This window comes from Oreochromis aureus, linkage group 8, assembly GCF_013358895.1.
Source record: "Oreochromis aureus strain Israel breed Guangdong linkage group 8, ZZ_aureus, whole genome shotgun sequence".
NCBI lineage: Eukaryota > Metazoa > Chordata > Actinopteri > Cichliformes > Cichlidae > Oreochromis > Oreochromis aureus.
Window position 1 is genome coordinate 15,008,440 of NC_052949.1, and position 20,501 is coordinate 15,028,940.

General features: G+C 39.2%; 1 protein-coding gene across 3 annotated transcripts in view; it reads right to left on the reverse strand.

Moving 5' to 3' along the window:
* The window catches only part of afap1l2 (actin filament associated protein 1-like 2), a 42,789-nt gene extending 22,374 nt beyond the window's left edge, over positions 1-20,415 (reverse strand). For 2 of the 3 annotated variants that reach the window (XM_039616332.1, XM_039616330.1), the window contains exons 1-3: positions 20,242-20,415; positions 7,100-7,228; positions 2,825-2,887 (exon numbers count right to left, since the gene is read on the reverse strand). In XM_039616332.1, coding sequence (XP_039472266.1) covers positions 2,825-2,887; positions 7,100-7,228; positions 20,242-20,257 — 208 coding nt within the window. In that variant the 5' untranslated portion in view covers positions 20,258-20,415. The remainder of the gene's footprint in view (positions 1-2,824; positions 2,888-7,099; positions 7,229-20,241) is intronic. The other variant, XM_039616331.1, reaches the window with a different exon arrangement.
* Positions 20,416-20,501: the final 86 nt, after the last annotated feature.

The following is a 20,501-nucleotide window of genomic DNA, read 5'->3' on the forward strand; positions in this document are numbered from 1 at the left end:
GGATGATAGCAGTAGGCCTTCATTTTGATTCATGCATTTATCTTTTTTATAATATTTTATAAAAAAAGATAAATATTATAAATAAATAAATATTATATTTTTTATAATATTTTTTTACCTTACCATATAAACCATCTTAAGGCAACTGTTTTTGTGAATTGGGGGGGGGGGGGTATATTTGAATATTAATATGAGGCCTAATGAGCGTGACAGAGTGGCACAGCAATTTTGTCTTTAACATTTTCTTCAGTGTCTTATATTTTTTTGGTCTCAAACGTGACCTTAAAAGGACATCCTTACGCCAACTACAGTTCATAAATGTGTTAATAAAAATTCCCTGTCTGTACCTTTGCTCTATACCTTTTTGTATCATTACAAGAATAGAAACATGCTAATATGAACTGCAGTAAAAGCACTGCATTACCACAGGCTGCACATGTACTATTACATACACGTAAGATAATTGAACCAGGCTGCCTGTCGTTTTATGAGCAATGCTTTACATTAAAAGAAAAGGTAAATAAATAAATATTGTAGCCCATCCTATTTTAACAAACAAAGAAAGTTCACTCCGAGTGTATTTAAGTCCCCCCCTTCACATGAGTTTCTGTGGTAGACAGCTTGTGGCTTTGCAAGCATCGCTGCTGAAAATATGTGTTAACTCTAGTGCTCATTCAAACCACATTCTTTATCACTGTCCAAACAAAACAGGTCAGTCTCAGATGTTGAGGCTCTGCGAAGAAACAGACAGGAAATGGTGGGCGAGTGCTAGGGAGCTGAAGGGGCCACAGCTTGCAGCGGCTTATCATGTCTGCTGTTCACTTGAAAGTAAATTGAGCATGAGATGGAAATAGTGTAACAACTATGGGCTATCTGACCTTCATGGATAAACGCAAAATTACACTAAAAGCCCTTTAAAAAAAAGGAAAGAAAAAAAAGCTGTTTTCCTTGTTTCATATAATTTCACGATATTTATGTATAAAACATTCAGACATTCAGAAAAATTAACTCTGAAATTAAGTCATCATAACAGGATTATGTAACTAGAGTTGGCAATTAGTAAGCAACATGAATATTAGCTACACTAATGATGTATAATACAGACATGATGAGCTTTTGCCAGAAAACTATTATGTTTAGATTGGCAGCCTGTTCTGTTGTTTATCCTGATAAAAAATAAGCGGAAGAGAATGGATAGATCCATCTATTCATGGAATAATCCATGAATAGATGGATGAAACCTAAAGAATGATAAGGAAATGTGACTCTTCAATGCTTAAACAAAATAGCAGTAATACCGTGCTAACTACAAGACATTCAACTCTGTGAGGTTGCAAAATTTGCCTTGATCTAAATTTGTTGGCATGCAAAAAAATCTACCTAGTTTACCATCTTAGTCAGCAGTTCTTTGGTTTTTACTGGCATGCAACACCGTGTGCAGCTGATGTAATGCCACTGAATGGTGGGCAAGTTTGGCAGTTATGTGGTCGGAAAACAAAGAATAAGATAAACTGAAATAGATGCCACCAATTATGAGAATTGATATTCGTTCTTTTTTCAAAGTACTGAGCTTTATGTCAAATAGATTTTTACACCTGTTAGTATATTAATTTTAAAAAAAGAACCTGCTGGAAAAGTCAGCAGTCACTAATAATTATTGGGATTATTGAGCACAAAATGTATAAAAGAGTTCAGTTTTGTATGGGACATTTGTCTTAATCAGTTGGGCTTGACTCAAACATTGTTATAAAACTTTGTTCATTAGCCCTAATTTTCAGCAGAATAACATCTTTAAACATTATTGTTTGAAGCCTGTATTTTTTAGGCGTATACGAGACAATTCAGCACAAAGAGTCTGTGTATGAAATATAATTAGTTTGCTGTTGCTGAAGTTGTAAAATGAGTAATTTGTGGGTGTTTTCTTGTGCTAATCCAAATGTATGCAGTTGTTTTTTGACAGCTGACGATGCCTTAATGACATAAAAATTTTGCATTGTGGATTACAATTCAGTGCAGTGAAGTGAAGGATCAGCTTGTTCCATAATCCAGTTTGCACAGTGCTTAATTGAACAAACCAGAAATCGAGAGCACAAGAGATTTACATTGTACATAATTTATCAAGATATTTGAGTGGACATAACAGTTTTTATCAACCAAAATTTATTTAACTCATTTGTTATCTATTAACTCATATTATTGTTATATTATTCTTTCACTTTCCTGGTTCACTACGTACAGAATTTTGTAATACAATATGGTAAAGTAAGCCAAACAGCCTGGTAAGACTATGAAGTCATTAAAAAATTATGGAGCTAATAAGCAGATCAGTCTGAACAGTGATATGAGCAATTTCATCAACAATTCATAGCTGCTGAATATCAAATTCATTTAAAGGCATTATTTGAAAACTATTTCACTGTAAAGACAGAAATGCCCTCTAGTGAAAGAGTTGATGACGGCTAGCATAATTGGAGACTAAAAACACCATTGCCTATTTTATTGTTCGTATAAAATACATTATGGACAGATGTGGCCAAGGCAAAATGGGATTGAATATCTGCTTTAATATATTTTAGGAAAGTGTTGATTCATTTATGCCCAACGAGAAAATGTACACCTCAACAACTGAGTTTCAATGTACAAGCTGGAAAGTGGAACAAGCCGGTGCTTCAGTGCGCTTAACAGTTTACACGTTTTCATTCAATCTGCCATCAAACATTTACATTTGCATTTCTTATTATACAATTTCAAAGCTATACTTACATACATACAAGAACCACAAAGTAATTTTCAAAGTTGAAAGAGCAACATTTAAAACTCACACCTTTACCATTTTTTTCTTTTCCAGGAACAACTTTGTTCATGTAGATATACTCCTCATCAGCACCTGTAAACAGAGACAGCAAAAGGTGATTAACTGCTGAGAGCAGTGCACTTTGGCATAGATGTTTTTGCTCTGTGGTTAGCCACCACAAACACCTTTCTTGAATTTAAGCATACCTTACAAAACAACGAACTTAAATGTCAAGAAAATATGAGCTTATGCACAGGTATTTTTGGGTTTTTTTACTGTTTAACGCTTGCTTTGAATTCCCAAAGTTGATTTTTTTTGATTTGGTCGAATATATTCACAGTGTGACTTAACTGTAAACAATAACACGGAAAGAATGCATATTTTGCTTTCCCTTGAGACAGCTGATGGGAAAATCTGATTCCACCTTGGTGCAAAACAAACTTCCATCGTGCTTGTCAAAAAGAAGTCCAGGATAAAGGGAAACTTCACCCAAACAAGTAGTCCATTGTGCACACAGATAGGACCACTATTCACACCCACTCCTACCGTGGCAAGCATTCATCGGGCATTAGTCAGAGAACTCCCTGCCTGCACAGATACAGCACTGTGTCACGTTTGTAGTGGAAGTTTTACATTGCTTTTTAATATACAAGGCAACTCTTGAACTTAATCCACCTGTTCATAACAATCATGCATTCACAAAAACTTTCCATTTGACTCTAAAAGTGATCCAGTTTCTGTTTCTTTTGCATGGTTAGAGGAGCTGATCATAACCAGACTAAGGAACTAAAGGATGAACTTGACTTCACTTGCACTCAACTCTTCAGGCAAAAAGTGGAGATGATGAAACCTTCTGACATACATCAATGTTAGAGTCAGCGAGGAAAGGACTACAGCTGGAGTCATGTCACTCTCAACATGGTGGAGTAATTACAAACTGGTGAGGACATAACATTGCCACATAAACAGTCTGAACGAAGGCCTTTTCTTGAACAATAAACACAGAGGTTGTGGCTGCAAAGGCTCCAGTTGGTTACTGTAACCTGTTATGGGAATTTGTTCCGGAGCTGCAGCACAGTTTTTCACTGGAATTAAATATTTTAGCTGACTTAGATTACCCCGAGAGGAAATCAAACAAAACTCAGACCTTGGGTGATACTGCGGAGAAGGGGTTCTCCTTTGAAATAGATATCATGAGGTGAAACCAAACAGCAGCAGCATAAAATGATGTTTTGCCTGTACAGTGAAAACAGATTTTCGGGGAACAAAGTTGAAATGCTATTTATAAATTGCTGCTCAGAGGAAGTGAGCATCCCCAGAGGATAAATGCAGCTTCGGAAAAATGATACAGCTTGGAGCCAGAAGAGGAAGTACAGAGAGACGAGTCCAAGACCTGAACATGGAAAAGCTTGACTGCTGGTGTGTGTTAGTGAACAGTGTGAGAGCTCTCTGAGAAAAACAGGGCGAAAGAGAGTTGACTTTTAAAATCCAGAAGTGAGAGGGTGACAGCAAATGACAAAAACTGCAAAGAATCGGGTCATCTCAACAAACAAACAAACAAAAAGTCATTATCATCTTTGCGTTAAACTATTTTTGAGGTAGCGGTAGCATGTCATTAATTAGTTGCTTCAAAGATTAAGTAGCTGGCATAGAGCACCATGAATCACATCAACCCACCAGCAGTTGCAAGAAAAATAAACTCATCTGAAGCTGTTTGAAAAGTTAACAAGCTGTACAAGACTCCAGTTTTTTTAGCTTGCTTATAAACTGAAAATTAAAAAAAATGCATGAAGCAAATAATTTCGTAACAGAAGCAGGAATGTAGTAAAAAAAAAGTGCAATCCCGCAGGCACAATGTGGCTTTAGCTACCAAAATTGTGATAAAGCGATGTTTTTGCAAAGCTTGCAGGGATATAATTATGAAAGGTTAGTAAGAGCTTAAAATAACAAAATAAAACCAGAGTAGGTGGTTTAATAACTTCTCCTAGGCCAGTTTCACTTTAGTGTGGGAAATGCAGGGAATGACCACATGTTACATAAGATGCTTTGTTGGATGGCAGATTAACTGCCAGCTGGTCTATGCAGCTTTTGAATGAATTTAAACATTTGTGGTTAACCATCAACCAGTGTTACAGCTTTAGATGCAAACATCAAGAGAACAGCTTAAAGGTTTGTGACAAATTATTCTACTGAAATTAACTTCTTTTTAAAAAAATGAAAAACCTAATAATGCACCAAAAAACAAAACAAAACACTGCGACATTGTTGTAAGTGGATGTATGCATACTAATAGGCTAACTAGAAGCACTTCCACAGCAACTTTAAAGTGAACCTTTCATACTTTTTATTAATTTCCTTTCACACACTTATGGTACAAAGAACGTACACCCTCTATCAAGTTTTCACATAAAATCTAGACCCTAACATCAGGTCTTAAAATTAGCAAAATATAATCTCAGATGAATAATAAAACATGACACATCACAGTGTGTCATTATTTATTTATTATAAGAAAAACTAAACCAAATTGCTGAAGCAGTGTGTGAAAAACTAAGCACATCCCATAATTTAATATGTTGTAGAACCACCAATAATGACATGCTTATCAGTCTTTCACATCATTAAAGAGGAATTTTGAACTACTCTTCTTTAAAACACTGGTTCACTTCATTGAGGTTTCCAGGCATTCATTTATGCACAGCTCTCTTACTTTGACTGCATCATTGCAACACTTTGATTCTTTTCTTTTTCAGTCATTCTGTTGTAGATTTACTCTTGTCCTTGGAATAATTTTTCTATTGCATGATCCAATTTCAGGCAAGCTGGTCATACAGATGGCCTCGCATTGGACTCTAGAATACTTTGGTGTACGGAGCTCATGGTTGACCCAGTGATACAAGGTTCACGGGTCCTATGGCTGGAAAACCAACCTGAATCATTAACGTCCACCACCGTGCTTGACACTTGGTAATGATGACCTTGACACTAGGCGTTTGTGCTGATATGCTTTGATTTTTCCACCCGTGGCGCTGTGCACAATAGCCAAACATATTCACTTTGGTCTTGTCTGTCTAAAGGACATTGTTTCAGAAGTCTTGTGGTTTGTTCAGATGCAGCTTTGCAAACCAAAGCCATGCTGTCATGATCTTTTTAGAGAGAAGAGGCTTTCTCTTGGCAACTCTTCCAAAAAAGCCATACTTGTACAGTCTTTTTCTAATTGTACTGTCACAAACTTTAACATTAACCATGCTAACTGAGGTCTGTAAAGTTTCTTGAGTTTTTTGTAGAATTTTATTACCTTGGGGTCCGACCACTAAAATGCCAAAACTTGATAAAAGTGCTCACACTTGCAGATAATCAGTTAATTAAAGTGCGTTTGTTAACAACACCTTGCTGCTACTTAATTCCTATCAAAGCAGTTAGGCTGTGCTTAGCTGTTTTAATGTATTTTGGCTTAGTTTTTGTTAAAGATAATGACACAGTGTAATATATATGATGATTTAAGTTCATCTAGAGTTTGACCTAATTTTAGAACTTTATTTTTACCAACACTGCACATCTACAGTTGCTCATGGTAGTGTTAAACATGACTAAATGTAACCACTGTTAGACTTGTTTAGGTCATTTCTCACTTCAAATGTTAACAGTAACATGTTTGCAGTAATTCTACTCTGCAGTTTGCTGTGACTCAGCTAATTCTGTGGTTATTTAGACTTCACAGTGTATCTAACCTCTCAATTACATACTGGGCAGAATAATTTTCTCTTCCTCTCATGAAATTTTCCTAAGGAAGTTATTATATTGTAGTTCAGTAACTGTAGGTCTATGACTTGTTTGCACGCTTTCACTTCTTTATTTGTTATTTTTTTAATCAAACATATCAAACTGATTTAAAATTTCCCCATAAAATATCCATGAAAATCAGTTTCTGAATAAATATGAAGTGAGAATTTGGTCATGCGGTTTCAGATTTGTATTTCTGTCTTCATCTGCTTTAAGTTTGAAGTTGTTTGGGCCGAGATGTTAGAATATAGACAGATGTTATTTTATTATTACCGTTTGTCTGGCACATATAAGTTAAACTCTAAGCAAGTAGGACAGTTTTTAAAAAAACTGTAGCTGGTTGCCTTGACCATGTCTACAAGCCTGAATGCACTGAGCTGCAGCCGTGTGATTGGCTGATTAGATATTGCCATTAACAAGTAGAAATTGTGTACCTAATGAAGTCGCTGGTGAGTGTATATCAACTGTACTTTGAAAAGACGGGTGAATAATGGTCCACTGTTTCTGAAACAGTGCTCTTACCAGTCGAAGCCCTGTAGGACTGGAGGAGATCAGACAGCAAACCCTTCTGGACGGTGGCGTTCCCACTCAGCGTCTCCTTGTCCAAGATGACCAAGAAGCGGTGGAGCTCCATCAGGAGCTGGTCCAGCACTGGAAGCACAGACAGACAAGAGGGGCTCAGATTTACAGGGGTATAAAAATTCCTTTAAATTTTATTACACTTTTCTTGGCAAAGAAATATTTAGAAGCATTAAGACAATGGCTTAAGACCAGGACTGTCAAAGTTCCCATCATCAAGAAAAGCAAGAGTCATGAGGGATAGCAAAGCCTGTAATCTTTCCAGACAGCCATTATCAGAATATTATGCTTTAATTTATGGCAGAGAACTTGTTCAACTTAGGGATTTGTCTTTTAACACTGATTTCAGTTCTTAGTTTAGCAGCTATTCCTTTCCCACTGACTTCCTTTTGTTCCTCAACTTGTTTGCTGGTTGCCAGCATTTTGCATGGGAGAGACTCCTCTGAGGTTTTTCACTGGCAACAGCTGATAACCACTCAGACTTCATTTCTTATTCTCATTCCTCTCATCGAGCTGTTATTGACAGTTGCAAGTCCGTTTGAGGTTGTTTTGGGAGTTTAGCTAAAGGTCAAGCTCAGAGTAGGGAGGAGCGTAGGCTGGTGTCGGCGGGGCCAGTGTGTCTGGGTGCAGCCCACACACATCCTTCAGGGGTCAGCGCTGAGCTCAGAGCCCTCTCTGCTGTGTGGGGAGCTCTTTGTGTTTTCCTTCACTGTCTCTTGGCCTCATGAATAAGCCCCTTGCTACAGTGGGCCTCAGTGTGTGAGCACTTCAAGAGAAGAGACGGGGGAGGAAATAAAGAAGAAAGACCTTTTTTAAGGAGAAGATGGAGCAGGTAGTGGTGGTTGGGGGATAGGGATGCGTAATTATTCCTGACATTTCTTTTGAAGAACTGCATATTTTCTGTTAATTTTCTAAAAAATGATTAATTAATCCATTTTACATGAATTGCAAGCACATATAGCTTTATTAAGTAGGAGCATATTCTGATGTATGATTGTAGCACACCATCAAAATCATCCGCTGTTTGAATTTCCAAAGTATAGATCCTATTCTGCTAGTATCAGTCTGATACCAATTGGTATCGATACCATCGATATTTGAATCAATCCGCCCACCTCTACATGGCAGAGATATTTAGCACTCCTGAGGCATGGGTCCTAAATAATAATGGACAAACACACTGAGCTGTTTTTACTTTGCACTGCTCCACTCTTAAAATGAGATAAGATTCAAGTTGATACATGGGTATCGTGACTGGTTAGGGAAAATCAAATCTTCTTCCTCAGGAATCCATTCAAGTGGACATAATGTGACTAAAAATGGAAACTGAGTTTTCAAGTTGGCACTCCTGCCTGATACCCAAGGGCAGACTGTAAAATTGTCATGAAACTGAATCTATTCTTTCCTGTTCGTGGACATAAACAGTACTTCTCCAAACTGAAAGAGAAACAAAATGTGCCTCAGTAGGCAGGAAGTGGCAGAAGAACAGTTCTAATCTCACACAGGACCACTGTGACTTTCCTTGGTATTAATTTTACACTTGAAGATGACCTTACATTCATCATTTAATATACAATTTCACTCACATCTAATACCGTTCAGCAGGGTCATGTGTTAAAATACAGTATTTATATCTCTATCTCTATATACATATATATATGTGTGTGTGAGTGTGTGTGTTGCAGGTGAGAAACATCATTCCAACTGAAATACATTTGTTTTCATTAAGACTGGCCCCTACATTAACAGATACACACTGCTGTAAATGAAAAACTGGTAAGAAAAAACGAAAACAAAACCACCAATATTGTGTCAAAATCATCTGACCCCACTTAAAACCTCAACTCTGCCCCACATAAAATGACAGTAAGCTGCCTTTTTTGTTGTTTATTGTCTATTAAAACTGTCGGCTCTCATTTTTTAATGGCTCCTTCCGGCTCAAACTGATTACTGAGCGGTATGTGTCAGCAATCTAGCGAGTGCAATCATTCCCTCTGCTCTGTTTGCTACTCTCCCACACATCGCTAAACTTTTGAAAAAGGGGGGAACATTTTGCAGCATAAGGTATCAGGCCCGGGTAAGTTTTGCCTTTCGGAAACGGCAACAAGCTTTCCAAAAGCTACAGCACGCTAGGTTGTTTTTTGATGACTCTAACTCAAGCTGAGTCAACTTCTGCTGAGAGGCACCATGGAAAACATCACTGTATTGGACACATATAGACGCACACATACACTGCTCTTTGTCTCAAAGCATTAGCAAAATGATTTAAACCACAGTCATTACAATTCTCAGTGTTTAGCTACTGATGTATGCCTGCTCAATATGAATCTAAACATTTTTCCTGCTCCTTCTTCTTGTGTGTTTGCAAAGATTGACTCAGATGGCCTTTTGGATTGGGGACCCTGGGAAACAAAGTCAGCTGACAGGACAGGGAGGTCTGCAGCAGCCTGTCTCTGTGGGTTTTGGGTTGGCCAGACGCCCACTAAACCTCCAGTTAGGGTCCGCAGCCTCCACAGTATAAACAATTCACTTCTGCAGAATGGCCAAAAGGAATCTGAATCAGAGAGGAATACTACTACTACAGTGATTTGTAACTGCTGCAGTTAAAACAGAGTAAACAGGGTACATAAGAATGAACTTGCTTGGCTTGAATTAAAACTTTCCAAACACCTACGCGATGTGATCTTGGATTTTCTCTTCCCCCTGCCTGATTTTGGACTTCCATATTTGAGTTATGAACACAGTACATGACCATTTTTTTGTTTGACTTCTCCCACACTACGCTTGCGCATTGTCAGGCAAATAAGTATCTATTTGCGGTGACTGTAAAGCTTCATAAAAGGTTTCCTGCAATCGCAAGAAGGGTTTTTATTTTAAAGCAAATATTAACTGAAAATATCTTCCTTTTTTAAAGAGCCATCCAAAAATATGAATCATTTGGTTGTATGTGCAGTTATGCGTATGTTTTTTTTCTTTTAGACAGCCACTGTGAACTGGTCTTAACCTTTCGTCTTCTGGTTAGGCAGGTTTCACAAAGTTTAACTAAAGATAAACAAACAAAACACTGAGACAGTATGGTGTCTCTACTCGGGAAAAACTACTTAAAACATTAGTTTAGCTTGTTAGACATAGACAAAAAGCACAAGCTTAAGTTTCACTGAAAAAGGACTTTTTATTTCAGAAGTCTGGCAGATTGAGGAAGCTTGAGGACCTGCATCAACTCTGACAGACCGCATTTAATTTTCTTAAATTAACAAAGCACACGTGGAATCTCATTTTAGCTGCTTTGAGGCTAAATCGAGTTGTTGATGCATTTTTCACATACGCTTAGAGGATTAGGCTTAGAAAATATGCTGCGCTAATGTAATTTGACAAGAATCTAATTGGCCTTGCCTTCAAGTGTGGTCTCAAAACAGCAAGAGGGACCTACAGTATGCTGAAGAGTAATGAGTGCTTCAAACAAGACTCCAATCCAGAGGAGAGGTCGGCATTTTGCTTGAATGTTGAACAGTCACATGTGTTCAAACATTCTTTTGCCATCTTTTCTTTTTTTTAAATGTGTGTTTTCTCCTCTCTTTTTCTCGTATCCAAATCAAACTGGCCCCGTTTAAAAGTTTCTTTTCATCTGTACATCATCTCCCTCCCATCTGCCCTACTTTTAAAACAACTCTTAGCATACCAATTTATGCTCCAGGAAATATCCTGGGCTCCACTGATGCAATATTTGTGCTGCTTTCAAGCATGTTTATGATGACTTTGATCAGCGGTGAATAATATCAACAGTGGCGGAGAGTTAAAGAAAACATAAACAAGTCGAAATGCGAAATTATCATTTTTGCTTCAAATTGATGATGCAACCGAGGCCGTTTCAGTGCAAGCTTGTTCAGCTTGGAGCTGCTGGTAAAGGTCTGTTTGGGACACTTCCTTTAGTCTCTGAATCACAGTCATATTTTTGGGATGTGGTGCAGATGTTGAAAATAGTTGCAGATGTGCTCGCTTTGCTTTTCTCGAGTCTAAAATGTGCTATTGGACTTTTATATAACAGATTCTGACTGTGAAGATCTTTCCTTATATCTGTTCATTTATGCACCTGTTTAACTCAAGTACAGTTGTGAAAAAACAAACAAACTACACCATGTGTGAAAAATAACTGCACCTTTGCTGCATCCACAGGAAGGCACAGCAGTAGGGTCAGTAGCAGCCTGCTAGAGTGCTAAATGCACTTGATTAATTGATCATTTGATTAATGGAAGTTTGAGCATTGCTATATAAGCAGAGGCAGAGCAGGTTATCGGAAGGTTGGTGGCTGGAGCTGTTTGCTCCTTGCTGCATGCCAAAGTATCCTTGGGCAAGATGTTAATCCAAAGTTGCTCTCCAATGCTTCCTTTGGAGTGTGAATCTGTCTGAACATTAGACAGAATGCACTAAGCATAGGAAAAAAGATGTTTTATGAATTGCTGTGAATGGATAACTTTGTATATAAGTGTTGTGTAGCTTTGAATGCTCAGGTAGAGAAGAAAAGCACTACATAAAAACCAGTCCATCTACCATCCGCAGGATTGGACATCCCAGCAAACTCAGTCCAAGGTCAGACCAAGATATGTTCAAAGGAACTAGAAAAAACCCCAAACTCACTCTCAGTCAGCAGGATAAAGTTCATAACAGTGCAATTAGAAGAAGACTGAACAAGTAGGCACCAGAATGTTGATTCTGTTTATCTGGATGTAGCGTGTTCAGTGGGAGAAACGTTTCATCGCTCATCCCGGTGACTTCTTCAGTCTAAGCTGAACAAGTACGGTTTATATTTGCACGGTTGCAACAGACCAAGCATTTCAGCACAAACACCTCATATCAGCTGACGAACACTGTGGTGGAGGTGCGATGAGCTTGTTTTGCACCCACAGGACCTACCTTTGCACCCACCTTGCAGTCACTGAGTTAACAGTGAACTCCTCTGTATATGTGAGGCCATCTATCCAACAGCTACAACTGGGCTCGAATGACATAATGCAACATGGAAGTGCAATGGCCCGCTAAAGGCTACCCTGGCCCAGTTAAAATGTGGCAGGATCATAAGTGAGGTGTGCATCAGCAAATACGTGCAAACTTTAATGAACTGAAGCAATGCTGGAAAGAAGAGTGGGCCACATTCCTCCTCAAGATGTGAGAAACTGATAGCATCATACAGAAAAGGGCTCAAGTTCAACAGTGGAATATGTCATGTGTTGTTTTTCATTTGAGTTTGTATTTACTAGACTACAGAATGTTCTGATGCATAAAACCTTAGAAGTGAAAGAGGGTGCACTTTCTTTTTTCCACATGAGTCTATATCCATCTCACTCAGCGTTGACTCATCCATTTACCATACCATTAGATTCGGAATCCAGAGGTGTATCTTGTTTATCTGATTTGTTTTTAAGATCACAATGTATTTAGCAGGAAAAAGACTCTCACCACAGCAGGTGTGACCGTTTCTCCCGACATATTTTATGATTCACACTCACACTAAGCACTCTACTAATGACATGTCACACAAAACACCAGAGATAGCTTCCAATCTAAAACTGATGACAAAATAAATAAATCCATGTTCAACAAGTTCAGTAAGCCAAACAGTGATTTCTTGTTTGTTACTGGAATGAACGATCCCTACAGCATGATTCATCTTACATAATTAAATAATAGTAATAGACACAATGCCTTAAATGGCTTTGTCTTTCTTTTTCTCTTTCTCTTCCTCAGCAGGTATTTTTCCTATAATAAAACTTATTTATGACTCAATAATCACCAATCAAAATTGAGGTTAAGTGGCAATTTCAGCTGATCCGCCATGTTAGAGGAAACAGTTAAAGCCTACTTCAGCAAACACAACCAACTATGCACAACATCTCATCACAAATCAATCAACCAATCAAGACTTGATCTCTATGAGTTGGTAAACACACACAGCAAAGAAGGTCAAGCCTTGAGAAACATGAATATATGATTAAATATTACAGATATGAAAAAGAGCTTATAAACTTACATAAATCCATTTTAGAGGGCTCACTCTTTGGAAAAATCTAGTAAAAACGAATTTGCATGAAATGACACCAAGCGCCGGCTCTGTGATCTGTTTAGCCTTGTGACTGACACTTGCAGAGCTACGACTCCCAAAAGGGAAGTGGTGGCAAGAAGGAGAATTGGAACCAGCGGCCAAAGTCACAGTAAAAATGTTTGGATTGTAATGTGCTTTTCGCCCTGTCACACACTTAAAAGTGCTTCTGCTCCAGTAGACACGAAAAAACGACTGAAGCAGAGCGGATTTGTATCAGGCGAAAAATGTGCACGACTGGAAAAAACCACAAAAAACCCCCCAAAGAGCTGCGTGTGATTGATTTGTTCCAGGCTGCTCTTTCTTTGGTGAGAGCGGCAGATAATTCACTGATGAATAAAGGATCAAACAACAATTTGATTGGTGTTTCATCCAAATTGGCAGGTGCAGGTTTTTTTCTATATGAAACATGCTGGGTTCAGCTGTTGGACAGAGCCTGCGACCGACATGGCTGGATTAATCCAAGCTGTGTTTTGGTGTTATTTCCATAGAAACCACAGAAGAGAAAAAAGGAGTCGACTTGATGACTTCAGAAAAAAAAAAGGGGGCTGTAAATGTCTGATAGCAACGCTGAAGGACAAAGAGAGAAATGGAAAGTTGTATCAAATCAGTGCCAACCTGAGACACAAAATTATGACTGGTGATATCTTACAGCCTTAGTAGTCCTCCCTGAGATGCCTAATGGACTAGCACATGATAAATAAATGGATTTTTGGAACTTACAACCTTTTATTCACTCTTAGCTATCACCTTGTCCCATAAAATAGATGCGTTAAGTATTCCCAGGTTAAAAGCAAGCCATCGCAGGTCTATGCAGCGTACCATCATGCCAAAATGTCTTTGAATTTCAGCATAAAGACAATGTGCAAAGAAGAAACCTCACCTCTGAGAGCAAATATTGTTATCAGTGTTTTATCTGGACCACATAGCTAAAAGCAGGATGCTGAAAGAACACAAAAAGTATTTGCGCCTACATATAGCCACAATATAATAAGATCACACAAAGGAATAGTGAAGATCACCAGTGATTACAAGTTCCTACGTTAGCATGTAACACTGTTCACCACTGAGATGTGGGGTTTTTTGTTTTCTCACATCCTAGTCACTTCCGTCACTGCTCATTCCACGGCAAGGCCATGGAGACCAGTAGTTGTGGGTTTTAATTCTGTGTAATGCAAAGCTAACTACCCAGAAGGACTGATTACAGGAGCACTTTCAGGTCCAAGGACCTGTTTGTCAAAGTAGTGAATGAGATGAAAGCAAAATACAAAAAAAACAAGCCTATTCATACCAAGCCTTGTCACTACAAGCTAGTCTTGTAGCGACATGTTTTGGTCGTCAGGCTCAACACATTTTGCTACACATATCTGTATTAAAATAATTTGGATTCGACTGCATTTTGTTCAAAAATTCTCTGTTTGGCTGTTCATCATCACAATTTCTATGAGACAGTTTTCTTCAGCGATACAAAATACAAACAAACAAACGTTCAATTTAAAGTGGTCCAAAAATAATCTGCAGCAGTCTCCCTGTCTGATAAGGTGATAGAGGTTGAGAGGAGTTTTGCAGAGGAGCTGATACAAGTGAGGCTTGAGAGCGTTCAGTGGTCTTATTATAGCCAAGAGCCCAAATAGTCGATTGGTTTGAACACTGCAGCATATTGTTACCCTACACACACACCTCTCTCTAAAAAAAACAGGAACTGATCAGTGAAATCAGCTCCCATGTCTTTGATAGAAACGAAAACCTGAAGTCATGGCTGCTCACAATGGAGAACTATTTGTTTTGGTATTTTTTCCTTTCGTTTTGGAGGACAAAAATAACAGCATGAAGAGGGAACAAGGAACAGCCTGCAAAGAAACGGGAGGTCCAGTGCCATAAAATTAAGAAGGTAAAAGAGAGTGGGTACGGCACGGCAACCTAAGAGTCCGAGCTGAAGAAGAATGAGCACAACCCTCACAAGTGCAAACTCTCCATGCTGACCCTCCCATTGAGGTGTTAAACTATAAGGATGCAAGTACTGAAGACAGAAGTTATAAAGAAGCCACTTATCAAGAGTTATTCCACTTTCTTTTTCAAGTGTCTCCTCTTTCATCTTCCCTCTGCCCCAACTATTGAATCTTGCCTTTATTCGAATCACGCTTCAACTTTCTTTACGCTCTTTTCTTTTCTTTTTTTTTTGGCGGTCTTTCTTTAGATCTGTGCCATCTCAGTTATATTGAGGCTTACATCTGAGCCCTTGGAGAAATCGGGCAGTTTTTCACTGCTGAAGCATGCTAATGGCCTCTAAAAGCCCAAGTAAATCTTTGTTGATTTTAGAAAGGGGGCCCTGCTCTACTTACACAACTTTGTCTTGATTAGGATTCAATGCAGGTTACAGTAGACAGTGCAGATAAACGCCAAAGCTGAAGAGTCGACTCGTTGGGTTAAAGATGTGATGTTGCAGATTTGTGTCTGCGAGGCTGCGTATGCATGAGATTCGGGGTGAAAATAAAAACGATGCAGAAATCTGGCTCATCGCTGAAGCTTAGTGTCTGAGTTGTTGGCTTAATTTGACATTTTTAATGTGCTGGAATTTTAATAATGCTCAGAAATTATAATATAAACAGAGACTAATGATTCAAAACACCATCTTCTAAGCTGCTCTAATCATGATTTAATCAACAGTGGATCCATTGAAGGGGTTGCTTCAAGTGCAAACCTAAAGATAAATCCGCCCAGACACTGCTGTCTCCCTCTCCTTGCTAAGCATGCAACAGTAGACGGGCCACAGCATAGCTAGCTAATTAACAAATACCTAGCAAATAGGCTAAATTCAGCCTAGAATTACATTCTGCAGGCAGCCAGAAATTACATTAACTTTGTACCATAAGACTTGCTCCAAAACAAACTTTCTCCTTGCCTTTGGCCTTTCTCACAAACACACACAGAGATGAAATATCTGTCAGCCCCTGGGCCATAAGGCAGAGGAGGCTCAGTGAGGTTCCACGTCCCCTTCTTAATCCACCCCCCCGCCTTCATCCTTCACTCAAACCCCCTCACTGCTTCCCCTCAAATGCTTTCTTCACACTCTCATTCTCATGTGTGATGTGTGCATGCATATCACTTTGTGTGGCTTTTAACTGAGGAGTGCTAAACTGATACATTCAGCAAAAAAAACAAAGCTTTAAGAATGTTTCAGACTTCTTGACTTGACGATGCAAAAAAAAGTGACAGAATAGGCGCTGCAATTCCCAGCCTCAGTCCAGCCACATTAAAGTTTCTCCGCTTAGTTAAATATACCACAGAAAGGCTGCCAAGAAGGCCTTCGTGGAGAGACTGTGCATATGAGTGTGTGATTACAAGTGTACCTTCTCCAACAAAAGTGTACCTGGTGAGAAGCAAACAAAGTACAGGTTGATCCAGAGCTGGATCCATAAAACAAAGACACGTTTGATGTGTTGAAAATGAGCGAGAGTGTGAGCCGGAGGGCAAAAAGAGCCAAACTCACACAGAACAGGAAGACCGCCTTTCTTTTCATCATTTTTATAGCCTCATCCAGCTTCCTGAATTACCCACACTTCACTCACTCCCCGTTGGCAAGTTCATCCCATGACACACATACGAGTGAACCAGGAGACCCCATGCCAGGTCTAATGGTCTACATCTAAGCAAGCTACTGCTGAGCTGATAGCAGGTCAAACCCACTAGACCCACTGACAGTTTCATATTGTTAAGCTGCGCTGAAAAGCACCTTAAATTGATTGGCATGATCTGTGCTGACAGACTGAAGAGCATGCTAATATGGAGATACTTACTTAAAAAGACATTTAGGAGGGGATCAGCGCCTTTTGGATTTGTCAAACACTTCAAAAAATAATATGTGAATTAAGGTGAATGAATTTGATTTATTTCCAACTCCATCCCTTCCTTTCATTTGATAAATTAAGGGATTTTGAACTTGAAGTTTTCAAGGTTTGGCATTTTGCGCTTTTTAAATAAGTGGAAAATGTTGGGATTTGTGGCGCTGTAATAAAAAGTGTGTAATTTATGATGCCATTACTGGCATACACAGATTAAGAAAAGTGAAAATAGCTTTTTGGCATTTAGTGGTTTGTGCACGGCGTCTTTCACTGCAGCCACACACAGCACACAAATACTTAATGGTTAAAAATACATTAGATTTGGTCACTCCAGTGTTATACAAGGACTCGTTGTTGAATTGAGCAAAATGACCACAAACGATATTAATGGGTTCTCATGAGATTTGGTAAATGGGGGTTTTCTTGACTAAACATTGCACCTGTTTGAACACTAATGCGACTGTGCTGTGGGTTCAAATCCTACAGCTACCTGTGACTTCAGGGGTGCCTTTGCTCCAGCTTGTAGAGGGCGCTCCACTAATTTCACCTAAACATTACTTCACTCTCACAGCAGCATATTCTTGTTTTACTGCAAACTTTTAAAACTTTTGAAAACTATGCTCCACCACTCCTCAGACTCATACTGTGAGTCTTCTGCATAATCTTCTAAACCAACAATGTCCACAAGCACATCTTTCAGCCTGCCTCCATTTGTCTTGCATATCCTTTTGGAACTGGTCACAGAGGCAGATCACTGCTGGAGAAGAAGACTGACGGCTGAGGCGAGAAAAGAAGCCGTCGCCTTTACGGGTGAAACGCAGCTGTGAAGAACTGAAAGGGGCATATGTAGCATATAGCTTTATGCATAAATTGCTGGGCTCCATATTAGCATGGAAGGCTAAATAAACAAGGGCATTAGGTGGAAGCCGTTGATTGACAAGGAAATGAAGATAATAAATACTGGAAAGGATCTTAGATGAAAATAAACATATGCTTCTATTCCCATTATGGGAACATTTAGTGGAATTACACTTTATTTATTTCTATAGTTCCACTTGTATATTATTAATGTATAATTTCTATGTCAAGCCAATGCTATGAAAATATGAGAGTGTATAAGGACTTCATCCATTTATCAGCTGATCAAGACACAGTTAAGAAGACATCTGGTACCAGTAAGTAATCTGTGAAAAAAAAAGACTGTATAACTATTTCGACCGCTCTGATTATTTAATATTTTGTGGGCTAAAACACCAGCATGTGGGCTTTAATTAGGTGCAGGGCAAAGCGAGCTGTGGGCCAATGGCTGAGTAAAAAGGGCTCTAATCGTCTCTTGGCTGAGCTGCAGAAGTGTGCGTTCTCTTTTGTAATAATCGATTCTCAAATATGTCTCACGACAGCCCAGAGGTCATGGAAACCAAACAAAGCTCCAGGTGGCTGAACTAATTCGATCCTCATCTCTGGCACAAGGTGTGAGAATCAGTGGCATGAGCTGCTGGGCTGCTTCTCTGGAAGAAAACCGGCACGAGTCAGATTTCAGAAGCACGAAACATTTCCAGAATACTAAATAATACCTTTCCTTGTCATCAGCCTCCCTGAATTTTCCCAGGTTTCCCTTTACTGTACCCCCTCCAATGGTTGCCTGTGGCTGTTAGTATCTAATTCAGTGTCCTAGTGCGCTGCCAAAAGAAGTACAGTCCAGCTTTTTTTCCTTTTTTCAGCCTGAACACACCGACTCATTCTCTGCAGCCTGTTTCTTACCCTCCCAATTCTGCCCTTCTCTAATCAATTACATCCCCACTGCAAGTCTGTTGCCTCTGCCTCCCCTTCATTGCTGACTCATAATTCATCCAATCATTGGCATTTTAAACACCTTTATCCCCTATCAGGACTACCTGATAGGCATCAAATGAAAGTGGTGCAATTCTCACTTCTTACTACTTTTAAAACCACTGACACACACACAACAGGCGGTGAAGTGAGCAACGTGGCTCCCCTGGTGGACGATCGCTGTAATATCATCGGTCCTAAAACATGACAACATCAATGTTTGTTACATGAGGGCGACGGATGTTATTACATGTTATTACGTGTTATTATATTATTGATGTTTTTGTCATTGTCAATTAATCTTTCATAATCTTGGGAGGAAGGGCGAGTAACAAAAGAGAGGAAAATTCCTTTGAGCCCAATGAAAACATTTCCAGATATATCTGTGTTCAGCTAAGACAAAAACAAACATAAGGGATATGTAAAAAGAAAAGAAAAAAATGATCAATCAAAAACCTTGGCTGGTATTCTCCACAGTGGGTGAAAAATGCACATAAGCATAAAACACCTCTGTAAGTGGCTGCTTGAAACACTGACTGTGTACTCTGATGGGCTGTGGGAGTTAGCAGCCTGGGCTCACCAGTCAGCTGGGAAACGGGAATGTGGGAGCAAGACTTTTTTGACTAGTTGCCATTGTTTCTACTCCAGCAGGAGTCGGACAGTAACTCCTCTCAGCAGTGCAGAGGTCCAAAGAGCGATGTTTATTTTCTTTTGCAGTTAGGCAAGCAAGGTGAGATTCACCTTACTTTATTTTAAACTCTGATTGTGTAAATCAGGAAGCATTAAAACGACCTTGCTCATCCCCTCGCGAGCAAATAACCACAGGAATTTGAGGAATGCTGTGAGAACGATGTTGCAGCTAATGGAATTCATCAGAAGCCACGGTGTAAACAATTTATGGAACTCAACTTTGAATGGTCGTGGAAAAGCCATCTTCATGTCCCGGGTTATTTTGGTTACATCCTTAATGAGTGGCAGGTGACCGACAGTTAAATGATCCACATGTTAAAAACAGTGTGTTATTCCAGCACAGCACAGCAGAACAGAACAAGCACAACCGAAACAACTTTTATCTGAAGATGCTTTTCTTAATCTTTCATTTCGAAAGTATATAAAGTCACAGCAGTAAAATTCACGAGTAATTATTCACCGCAAGCCAGTTTTTGTCTACCCTGCGTGTTGCACAGTACCCCTTTTTATTACAACTGTTTTAAAATATATTCATAAAGAGATAGTTCACAAGAAAGCACTGTCAGCAATCCCACCCGAGAAGCCAGCAGCCCTTTCTCATGTTCTTGACACAAAACCTCTCATCTTACCTTTGTGCTTCTCCATTCGCTCGCCCCTTCAGCTCTCATAAAACGAATCAATCCCAACGAAACTTTGCGGCCAAGTTCCTCAATGATGGCACTACTTCTGCAACTTCTGCGGAATGTAGCCCGACCCTCCCGTTTTCAACAATACACTGACTGAGCCGGACACGCTGAGTTGTGACGGAACAACAGCGCTCTCCTCTTGTTCCTCATCTCTCTTTTTTGCCACACCTCCTCCACCTCCAAGTTTGCAGCATCCAGACAGA